Source organism: Leucopleurus acutus (assembly GCF_964270905.1).
Source record: "Leucopleurus acutus genome assembly, chromosome: 17".
In the NCBI taxonomy this organism is placed as follows: domain Eukaryota; kingdom Metazoa; phylum Chordata; class Mammalia; order Artiodactyla; family Delphinidae; genus Leucopleurus; species Leucopleurus acutus.
In genome coordinates, this window is record NC_139159.1 from 50631384 (window position 1) to 50643716 (window position 12333).

At 36.6% G+C, this 12333-nt stretch overlaps 1 protein-coding gene across 21 annotated transcripts in view; it reads left to right on the forward strand.

Moving 5' to 3' along the window:
* The window catches only part of RIMS2 (regulating synaptic membrane exocytosis 2), a gene marked incomplete at its 5' end in the record, with an annotated part of 584629 nt that overhangs the window by 132662 nt on the left and 439634 nt on the right, over positions 1 to 12333 (forward strand). For all 21 annotated transcript variants that reach the window (XM_082858721.1, XM_082858710.1, XM_082858742.1 and 18 more), the window contains one exon: positions 3595 to 3805. In XM_082858721.1, coding sequence (XP_082714847.1) covers positions 3595 to 3805 — 211 coding nt within the window. The remainder of the gene's footprint in view (positions 1 to 3594; positions 3806 to 12333) is intronic.

The window sequence follows — 12333 nt, forward strand, 5'->3', positions numbered from 1 at the left end:
GGATTGATCCCTTGATCATTATGTAGTGTCCTTCTTTGTCTCTTCTAATAGTCTTTGTTTTAAAGTCTATTTTGTCTGATATGAGAATTGCTACTCCAGCTTTCTTTTGGTTTCCATTTGCATGAAATACCTTTTTCCATCCCCTTACTTTCAGTCTGTATGTGTCTCTAGGTCTGAAGTGGGTCTCTTGTAGACAGCAAATATATGGGTCTTGTTTTTGTATCCATTCAGCCAATCTGTGTCTTTTGGTGGGAGCATTTAATCCATTTACATTTAAGGTAATTATCGATATGTGTGTTCCTATTCCCATTTTCTTAATTGTTTTGGGTTTGTTATTGTAGGTCCTTTCCTTCTTTTGTGTTTCTTGCCTAGAGAAGTTCCTTTAGCAGTTGTTGTAGAGCTGGTTTGGTGGTGCTGAACTCTCTCAGCTTTTGCTTGTCTGTAAAGGTTTTAATTTCTCCATCAAATCTGAATGAGATCCTTGCTGGGTAGAGTAATCTTGGTTGCAGGTTTTTCTCCTTCAACACTTTCAATATGTCCTGCCACTCCCTTCTGGCTTGCAGAGTTTCTGCTGAAAGATCAGCTGTTAACCTTATGGGGATTCCCTTGTGTGTTATTTGTTGTTTTTCCCTTGCTGCTTTTAATATGTTTTCTTTGTATTTAATTTTTGACAGTTTGATTAATATGTGTCTTGGCGTATTTCTCCTTGGATTTATCCTGTATGGGACTCTCTGTGCTTCCTGGACTTGATTAACTATTTCCTTTCCCATATTAGGGAAGTTTTCAACTATAATCTCTTCAAATATTTTCTCAGTCCCTTTCTTTTTCTCTTCTTCTTCTGGAACCCCTATAATTCGAATGTTGGTGCGTTTAATGTTGTCCCAGAGGTCTCTGAGACTGTCCTCAGTTCTTTTCATTCTTTTTTCTTTATGCTGCTCTGCAGTAGTTATTTCCACTATTTTATCTTCCAGGTCACTTATCCGTTCTTCTGCCTCAGTTATTCTGCTATTGATCCCATCTAGAGTACTTTTAATTTCATTTATTGTGTTGTTCATCGTTGCTTGTTTCATCTTTAGTTCTTCTAGGTCCTTGTTAACTGATTCTTGCAATTTGTCCATTCTATTGTCCATTCTATCTCCAAGATTTCGGATCAACCTTACTATCATTATTCTGAATTCTTTTTCAGGTAGACTGCCTATTTCCTCTTCATTTGTTAGGTCTGGTGGGTTTTTATCTTGCTCCTTCATCTGCTGTGTGTTTTTCTGTCTTTTCATTTTGCTTATCTTACTGTGTTTGGGGTCTCCTTTTTTTTTTTTTTTTTGCAGGCTGAAGGTTCGTAGTTCCTGTTGTGTTTTGTGTCTGTCCCCAGTGGCTAAGGTTGGTTCAGTGGGTTGTGTAGGCTTCCTGGTGGAGGGTACTAGTGCCTGTGTTCTGGTGTATGAGGCTGGATCTTGTCTTTCTGGTGGGCAGGTCCACGTCTGGTGGTGTGTTTCGGGGTGTCTGTAGACTTATTATGATTTTGGGCAGCCTCTCTGCTAATGGGTGGGGTTGTGTTCCTGTCTTGCTAGTTGTTTGGCATAGGATGTCCAGCACTGTAGCTTGCTGGTCGTTGAGTGAAGCTGGGTGCTGGTGTTGAGATGGAGATCTCTCGGAGATTTTTGCTGTTTGATATTATGTGCAGCTGGGAGGCCTCTTGTGGACCAGTGTCCTGAAGTTGGCTCTCCCACCTCAGAGGCACAGCACTGAGTCCTGGCTGCAGCACCAAGAGCCTTTCATCCACAGGGCTCCTTAATTTGGGATGATTCGTTGTCTATTCAGGTATTCCACAGATGCAGGGTATATCAAGTTGATTGTGGAGCTTTAATCCGCTGCTCCTGAGGCTGCTGGGAGAGATTTCCCTTTCTCTTCTTTGTTCTCACAGTTCCCAGGGGCTCAGTTTTGGATTTGGCCCCGCCTGTGCGTGTAGGTCGCCGGAGGGCGTCTGTTCTTTGCTCAGACAGGATGGGGTTAAAGGAGCCGCTGATTCGGAGGCTCTGGCTCACCCAGGCCGGGGGGTAGGGAGGGTCACGGAGTGCGGGGCGGGCCTGCAGCGGCAGAGGCCGGCGTGACGCTGCAGCCTGAGGCGCGCCGTGCGCTCTCCCGGGGGAGCCGTCCCCAGATCCCGGGACCCCGGTAGCGGCGGGCTGCACAGGCTCCCCGGAAGGGCGTGTGGCTAGTGACCTGCGCTCGCACACAGGCCTCCTGGCGGCGGCAGCAGCGGCCTTAGCGTCCCATGTCCGTCTCTGGGCTCCGCACTCTTAGCCGCGGCTCGCGCCCGTCCCCTGAGCTCTCCCGAGCAGCGTTCCCAATCCCCCCTCCTCATGCACCAGGAAACAAAGAGGGACGTAAAAGTCTCTTGCCTCTTCGGCAGCTCCAGACCCCTCCCCGGACTCTCTCCCGGCCAGCCGCGGCGCACCAACGCCCTGCAGGCTGTGTTCACGCCGCCAACCTCAGTCCTCTCCCAGCGCTCCGACAAAAGCCGGAGCCTCAGCTCCCAGTCCCGCCCGCCCCGGCGGGCGAGCAGACAAGCCTGTCGGCTGGTGAGTGCCGGTCGGCCCGATCCTCTGCGCTGGAATCTGTCCGCTTTTCCCTCCGCACCCCTGTTGCTGTGCTCTCCTCCGCGGCTCCCAAGCTCCCCCACTCCGCCTCCCGAAGTCTCCACCCGCGAAGGGGCTTCCTAGTGTATGGACACTTTTCCTCCTTCACAGCTCTCTCCCGCTGGTACAGGACCCGTCCCTATCCTTTTGTCTCTGTTTATTTTTTTCTTTTGCCCTAACCAGGTACGTGGGGGGTTCCTTGCCTTTTGGGAGGTCTGAGGTCTTCTGCCAGCGTTCAGTAGGTGCTCCGTAGGAGTTGTTCCACGCGTAGATGTACTTCTGGTGTATCTGTGGAGAGGAAGGTGATCTCCGCGTCTTACTCTTCCGCCATCTTCCCGGAAGTCTATCACTATTTACTTTTAACTAGAAAAAATGAAGGCCTTACTTTTATTTGTACAGCCTTATTTGGTAGGCTTCTAATATTTCATAGTGTCTTTGCAGCCAACTAATGTCGAGACTATTGAATAGATTTAAACAGTTAGTGAGACCACTCATCCAATGTTTTCCCCTCTGTTTGGATTCTTAAGATCATTCCAATTGAGAGTCTGTCTCAATGATTTGAAGTTCATAGGTTTTGGTTTCACTGTGTAAATCAAATCAGTCTTTTTGTGAAGCTAACTGTTAAAAAATAACATCGTAAATATTTTACAGTATATGATTGAAAATATATTGCAAATGGTTGATAGAAATTTTACAATTACAGTTCAAAGAAGTATCTTAATTGTATTGTTTCTTAAATTAGCATGTATATCAGAAGGCAGAAGGCAGAACTAGTTACAATACTTTTATGATGTGATGTGCCATAAAAGATGTTATTCTATAAACAGAAAATTAAATTTTTATTCTGTATTCTCCTATGGATTGTTTTGGGTATAAAATTGTGTCCACAGATTGTGGTAATTATTTTTGTTTTTGAGACATCAGGAAACCAAATTTTTCTTATCTGTGTTCTCTGCAGAAAACTTCATCAGCAGTTTGAAATGTATAAGGAGCAGGTAAAGAAGATGGGAGAAGAATCACAGCAGCAGCAAGAACAGAAAGGTGATGCTCCAACCTGTGGTATCTGCCACAAAACAAAGTTTGCTGATGGATGTGGCCATAACTGTTCATATTGCCAAACAAAGTTCTGTGCTCGTTGTGGAGGTCGAGTGTCATTACGCTCAAACAAGGTACAGAATGAAAATTACACTTCATAATTCTCTTATACTTAAGCTTATCTTGAATAAAATAGACAGCTGAAATTAATATTCAGGTTAATCAATGAATAAGAAGCTTCCCTAGTGTCTTCAATTCAGATAAAATAATTTAAAAAAATTTTCCTCTGAATTAAAAAGGTATTTGTCTCATTGCTTATGTTCTTTAGCTTATGATTTTGTTTAGAATCATAGGGTCTTAGACTTTCAAAGATGAAGAGAATTTAGAGATCAATTGGCCTAACTCCTTATTTTATAGGTGTAGAAAACTCAGATCCAGAGACACTAAAATTCATCTTAAAGTCACACAACTGATTAATGTTTGGGTTGTGTCACAGCTTTTTCGATTACTTCACATAATTTTATAAACTTGGTAGATCTGCTCTTCCTTTGGCCTCCGTTTTCTTTCTTTTTGAAAGAGGCTCTTTACGGCTTTGAGATTCTGTGTTTCATAATTTTACAGCTTTTGAGGCTACTTTACTCTTTATTTTTGTTCTGACATTAATGAAATAAACATTAGATTATGGATTTAAAGAAGAAATGTTGAGACTGTGTTTCACACCTGTACTAGATTTTTGTAGTTTATCCATCCACTTTAGGGAATATATTAATATTTCCCAAAGAATGCTATGTTGAAATTAGTAAAAGCAGTATTTTAAATTGTTGTCTAAGTTCTTTATAATTTGTATTTATCTCCTTCGTAGTATTTTATCACTCAGTTCTTAGGTAGCTCAAAAATATGAAGCTGATGTCTTTACATACATTACTTAGACACAATTATGGGAATTTGTTCCCCTTTGTGATTTCATTTCTCCATTGTCTCATTGTTTCCCTTTTCTCATTGTTTTGTTTTGCCCAGAACTAATAACTTTTCTTTATTTGTCCTTATCTTTCTCCCTGGTTTACCTGATTATTTTTCTTTTCCTTGACTGGTTGCATTGGCTAGAAACTCCAGTGTAATTCTGATTGGAAGTGATGAGAGAAGCTATCCCTATTTTGTTCTTATCTTGGAGAGAAAGCATTCAGTCTTTCACTATTAAGTATTATGTTAGCTATCAGCTCTTCATAGATGTTGTCTATTATTAATTTGCTGAGAATTTTTGTTTGTTTGTTTGTTTACCTCAGGAATAGATGTTGGATTTTGTGAAATACTTTTTCTCCATCCATTGAGATTGATTATATGTTTTTTGTTAATATGGTGAACTACATTGATTGATTTTGAAATGTTAAACCAACTCTGTATTCCTGGAATAAAACCCATTTGGTTATGATGGATTATATCTTTTACATATTAATGGGTTTGATTAGATAAAATTTTGTTTACAATTTTTGCTTCTGTGTTCATGAGGGTTGATATCTGTAGTTTTCTTTTCTTGCAGTGTCTTTCTTTGATTTTGGTATTAGAGTAATGCTGGCTGGATAGAATGAGTTGGGCAGTATTTCTTCCTCTCCAATGTTTTAGTAGAGTTTCTGCAGAATTAGTATAATTTATCCCTTAATGTTTTGAAGCCATCTGGGCATACAGTTTTATTTTGGGGGGAAAGTTTTTAAGTACAGTTTTAATTTCTTTAATAGATATAGTTATTCAGGTTATCTATTTTTTTCTTGAATGAGCTTTGGTAATTTGTATCTTTCAAGGAATTTGTTTAGTTCCTCATAAGTTATTGAATTTATTAGCATCTTGTTCACAGTATTCCATTCTCATTCTTTTAATATCTGTATAATCTGTAGTGATGCTAACTCTTTCATTCCTGATATTGGTAATTTACATCTTCTGTCTTTTTCCCTGCTTAGTCTGACAGATATTTATCAATTTTATTGATCTTATCAAAGAACCAGCTTTTTGTTTTATTGATTTTTTAAATTGTTGATTTCATCTTTGATCTTTATTATTTCTTTTCTTTTGCTAACTGTAATTAATTGTCTCTTCTTTTTCTGGTTTCTTAAGGTGGAAGCTGAGGTCATTGCTTTGAGATGTTCCTTCTTTTCTAATATAGGCATCATGTGCTGTCAATTTGCCCTAAGTACTGCTTCAGTGAAATCCCCAAAATTCTGATATGCTGTCTTTTCATTTTCATTCAGTTGAAATACTTCCTAATTTTACTTTTCATCTTTGACCAATGAATAACTTAGAAATATGTTATTTATTTTTTAAATATTGGGGGTGGATTCCAGAGATCTTTCTGTTAATGATTTTTAATTTAATTCTGTTGTGGTCCTAGATATACTTTGTATGCCTTGAATCCTTTGAAATGTACTGAAACTTATTTTATGGCCCAGAATATGGTTTATTTTGACAAATGTTCTGTGTGTACTTGAAGAGGGTGTATATTCTGCTATTTTTTGACAGTGTTTTTAAATGTCCAATAGGTCAAGTTGTTTAATAGAGTTGTTCAAGTCTACTATATTCTTGTTGATTTTCTACCTATTTATTCTATCAATTATTGAGAGGGGTATGGAAATATATAACTATACTTGGATTTGTCCATTTCTTTTTACAGTTTTATTGGCTTTTGCTTTATGTATTTTAAAGTTCTATTTTTAGGTGCATAAACATTTAGCAGTATTACATCCTATTAAATAATTGGCCCCTTTATAATTATTAAGTGACTTTATTCCTGGTAATATTCTTCGCTCTGAAATCTGTTTTGTCTAATCTTACTATAATCATTCCAACTTTCTATTGGGTAGTAGTAACATTGTTTATGTTTCCTGTTCTTTTACTTTAAACTAATTTGTGTCTTCATATTTGAAGTACTTTTCTTATAGGCAGCATATAATTGGGTATTGCTTTGTTAGCCAATCTGACAATCCCTGCTTTTCAATTGGGTGTTTAGATAATTTATATTTAATGTGATTACTGATATGGTTAAGTTTGATTATATCATTTTGCTCTTTTTCTACTTTTACCATCTGATATTTATTTCTTTTTTAGTCCCCTTTTGGATTAATCAAGTACTTTTTTGATTCAGTTTTATCTGCTTTGTTAGCTCATTAGCTTTGTTGGCTCTTTGTTTTATTATTTTATTAATTGCTTAAGGATTTGTAATATACATCTTTAAATGATCACAGTCAACCTGAACTGATATTATACCATTTGGTGTATAGTATAGTATAAGAATTTACAATAGTGTACTTCCATTTCTACCCTTCTGGACTTATATTATTGGTATCATATAGCTTACTTTTACCTGTTTTATAAATCCCACAATACACTGTTTGTTTTTTGTTTAAAAGGCTTATGTTTTAAGGAGTTTTAAATGATAAAGAAATATTATGTATTTACTTGTGTTGTTACCATTTCTGGTAGTGTTCATTTCTTTTTGTAGATCTATATTTCTGTCTGGTATCATATTTCATCTGCCTGAAAGATTTCCTTCAATATTTGCTATAGTACGAGTCTGCTAGTGATGAATGCTTTCAACTTTTTATGCTAAAATTTTTGCCCTTGTTTTTTTTAAAAGATATTTTTGCGTGGTATAGAATTCTAGTTTAACAGTTATTTGCTTTCAATATTTTACATATTTTTGCTTCACTGCCTTCTCCCTTTCACTGTTTCCAATTAGAATTGTAATATCATTCTCATCTTTATCTCTCTGTATATAAAATGTGTCTTTTTTGTCTGATTGCTTTTAAGATATCCTTTTGATCACTGGTTACGTGCAATTTAATTATGATGTTTCTTTGTTAATTTTCTTCATGTTTGTTGTGTTTGGAGTGTTTTTGAGCTTTTTGGATCTATGTGTTTATAGTTTTCATAGGCTGTATAGAATGTTGTCAATTTTTTCTTCATATATTTTTACTGGCCCATCCTCTCTCTCTTCTCCTTCAGGGAGTCCTGTTACCCATACACTAGGCTGCTTGAAGTTGTCCTACAGCTCACTTATGTTCTTTTTTATTAAATCAAATTTTAATTTTCTCTATTTTCATTTTGTTTATGTTTTATTTCTATGCCTCAGGTTTACTAATCTTTTCTTCTACAGTGTCAAATCTGCTGTTAATACCATTCAGTGTATTTTTTCACCTCAGACATTATAGTTTTCATGTCTAGAATTTCAATTATAGACATTTTTATATCTTCCACAGTCTGGTTAACTTTTTGAACGTGTAGAATACACACTCTCTAATAATTGTTTTGAAGTTCTCCTATGCTAATTTTAACATCTTTGTCAGTGTTGGGTTAGTTTTGATTGATTATTCTCATTATGGTATGTGTTTCCCTGACTCTTTACATGCCTAGTATCTTATGTTGAATGTCAGGCATTGAAAATTTTACTTTGTTGGGTGCTATATATTTTTTCATTCCTATAACTCCTTGAGCTTTGTTCTGGAATGCAGTTAAGTTACATGGAAACAATTTAACTTTTGTATCTTGCTTTTGTGATTTGTTAGGTGGATCTGGAACAGTGCTCAGTTTAGCGCTAATTATTCTCTTCTACAGAGGCAAGGCTTTCCTGAGTAGTTTAACCAATACCTCATGATTATGAGTTTTTCTTTTCTAGCTGGTAGGAACATCTACTGTTTTCTCTAATCCTTTCAGATGATCTTTTTTGCCCACTCCTGGGTATTTAATCACATTCATGCTCACTGATCATTACTAAGTTGAACACTTGAAGGGTCTCTCTGTAGATCTCTGGAGTTTTCTTTCTCTGTTCACCTTTCTCTTCTCTGATAACTTGTTCAACGAAAGCTAGCTGTGTTGGCCTCCTCAGGCTTAGTTTGTTCTCTTCAACTTAGGATGTCTGCCAAAGTGAGTTTCAGCTGCTCTGTATTAGTCTGCTGCCTGGAAAGCCTCTCAAAACAGTAACCTGGGGCAATTTTAGAGCTTATCTTGTTTGTTTCCCATATTTCAGCTGGCCTTTTTTGCCTGATGTTCATTGTCTTGAATACCATTCTTCATACATTTTGCCTATTTTTTGTTTGTTTGGTTGTTTCAGGCAGATGAAGGAATCTAGCCCTTGCTACCCCATTTAGGCCACAAGCAGAAGTCTGTAATGACATCTGAATATAGTTTGCTTAAAAATATATTTTCTGGTTTCTAACATATGGTCTCTTTATGCTGAGCAAAGTTCTAGTCAATAAGTTAAGTACAGTGAAAAACTGGAACACTCCTTGAACATTTTTTGTATTGTAATCAACTATAAAACTCTCTGTATTGTGGATTAACCTGATGTGGATGATTTATGGAAGAAGAAAGGAAGCAGAGAGAGTAACCCCCACATTTCTCATATTTTTTCTTAGATCTGAGGGAAATGTTAGGGACTAAACATAAAAACTAATTTTCATTCATAATTTACTTGGGAAAGCATTCCTTTTATATGTATATACATATATATATATGGCCTATATTCTAAATGAAAAGAATAATGAGTTTAATTTCTCTTTTCAAATTGGATCTTCCTACGTATACTCAGTTGCCTTATGTACTAGAAGAAGGCTTTTGCTCACAATAGATACTGAACACATTTTTTTTAAATTAAATTAAATTAAATTTTTTTATACAGTAGGTCCTTATTAGTTATCTGTTTTATACATATTAGTGTATATATGTCAATCCCAATCTCCCAGTTCATCCCACCCCCCCACACCCCCGCTTTCCCCCCTTGGTGTCCATACATTTGCTGAACACAGTTTTTGATTTATCATAGCTCCAAAGGATTAAGTTCAGTGCATTTTGGTAAGATTATTTTTATGAAGTAGAATAATGACAATATAAATATTTTATAGCTTAAAATTTAATTATAAAGCAATTTAAAAATTATTTTAGTAATCTCCTAAAAGAACAAGATAAAATAATCTTTTGTTTTAATTTTAAGGGTCTTTCACGTGCAGCCATCCTTAACAATTAATTAACTCTTCTGAGGTATATTTAGGATACAGAGAGAATAAATGAAGTGCAGGACTATGGAGTACCAGTATAATAAGATTTTATGAAATATTGCTTTCATTTAGTTTCTTAAGATGATACTCCTTAATAAATTAAAGCTATATATTTAGTTAAATTGAAAAATAATGACTTTCTAAGGGAGATATTATTTTGTAATCATGGAATAGAGACTCTAGTGGTAAAGACATTAAAAGTAATTTACAGTCAGGATTATTTTAAGCTTCAAAGTGTGGCAACATTAATTTTTTGTTTCTTTTACTTTTCGGGAAAAATAGATTACCATCTCTCAATGGATAATCTAATTTTGAAAAAATAAAGAATGTACTTTTTTTAGAATTATAGTGTTTAATTTGCAAATGTAACAGATATGGATTCTTTCACTATAAATTATCAGATTTGAAGCAGAATGAATGATACCTTTAGTATGGTTGTAAAAGAAAGTGATTCTTAAGAAAGTCCCTTAAAATATATTGATATATGTGTTTTCAGTATATCAGATGGTAAGTCTTTTAAAAAGCAATTCAAGTCACTGTAATTACCGGCAAGTCTGTAGTTAGTGTGCTTGTGTAATATATAATCAGTTCCCATACCCCAAATCAAGCATATCATATATGGATTTTCTGTTAGATCTTTATGAAATCACTGCATTCCAGTATATTGGTAAAAATTTGACATTCTCTACGAACAGGGTGACTTAAGTTGAGACAACTAGGAGAACCAAGTTTTGTTCCTGCCCTGGTGTTACGTGACTCTTGTTGACATATCACTTCATGTATTATTGCTTCTGTTTTAAAATCTGTAAAATGACAGCATCAATTTAAATGATTTCTAAGGTCTCTTCTGGGCTTAACATTTTTTGATTTTTAAATTAATACTAGATTATTCATGTAATCCTTGAAAAGGAATATAGTCAGATATTTCTACTGCTTAAAGAATTTATAAAAGGAATTGAGAAGCTTCATTAATTCTGTTATGTCAGTATGTCTAGTATATTGTGTGTTAAGCTTTGGCAGTGGTCTTGAAAGTGTACCCTGATGTGGAAGGAAGGTTTTTTGGAGAGGAGACGGGTGCTAATAACTTCAAGGGCACATATTACCATATGTATTCTTTCATTTTTTTCTTAAAATTGATCTACCTGAAAACACTTTTCTGTTTTGTAAATTTTTCTTTCCAACTCACTTTTATAAGTGCGTGGCTTCTACTCTTCAAAATAAAAGCATGCTCCTCAACCATACCTAATCTGAATTTTGGTCTTTATATAATATATTGCCTCAGGATGTAAAAATCTCTGGGGCACCAGGCAAAGTGACAAGGAGAGTTGCCGCTGAAGGAGAGTTGTCTTGAAGGAGAGATTCCTGAGGGCAAAGCAGTGAGAAGTTTTGTAAGAAACATGGAACGAGGCAGCACGTTATTTCATTCAGGCAACAGACTTTTGGCGAGACTCTGGTGCCTCATCTCTCTTTTTCAGAATTGGAATTTTGAGATGATTATCATGGTGACCCATAATAACACATTTATATGAATTTAAAAATGAAGTTGGACTCTTTTTTTTTTTTTTTTTTTGCCGTACGCGGGCCTCTCACTGCTGTGGCCCCTCCTGTTGCGGAGCCCAGGCTCCGGACGCGCAGGCCCAGCGGCCATGGCTCACGGGCCCAGCCGCTCCGCGGCATGTGGGATCTTCCCAGACCCGGGCACGATCCCGTGTCCCCTGCATCGGCAGGCGGACTCTCAACCACTGCACCACCAGGGAAGCCCCTGGACTCTTTTTGATATAAAGTCAGATTTGTGTGATGGTTTGGCAATGTGGACTAGTTTGCCAAATAGGTTATAAAGTAGACATTTTCTGTATATTGAATGAGGTAAATCTGCAGCTCCAAGCTTTGATAAAAATATAATTAAATCACACCTACAATACACAATATATCTGAAAATGTATCCTTTCCAACTATTTAAACTTAAAATTTAAATGCTATCTTAAAAATGTGCGAGGGGTACCTGGTTTTAGAGATTTGAGAGAAGAGAAAAAGTATTTGTAGACTATTGATATATAACAGGTGCAAGGTATTCTTGGTTATTGGCAGACGTGCTTTTGAGAGTTGTCTTTGGTATCTCTTTGCTCCTAAACTCTTGGTGGAAAGTATACTGCTCAGTACCTAATGTCCTCATCAATAGATAAAGGGAGCTCCTTATCATTAGACAAGATGAGCACCAGGTTAAATAGATTTTACTTAGTATATATGGAGAAGATTAGTAATAGCATCTGAAATGAGTTCTGATCATAATAGGAGACTATATAGAGTTTAATAAATAAAGGAATTCAGGATATCACCAGAACTTTAGGATGGTAAAGCAGACACTAGATAGTGGAGCACAGTGGAAATAGAATCGCAGGTAATTGTGAGAGGACAGTTAGACATAGTCATGAATTTCTCTTTCCTCACCCAATAAATCTCATCTAATTTATTTTAAAGCATCCCCAACAAAAATACTTAACTTCAAACATAAGCAAAAACAAATGAAGTCCTATCTGAAGCAATTTTTTTTTAAGTTAAAAATAATTCTGGGGCTTCCCTGGTGGCGCAGTGGTTGAGAGTCCGCCTGCTGATGCAGGGGACGC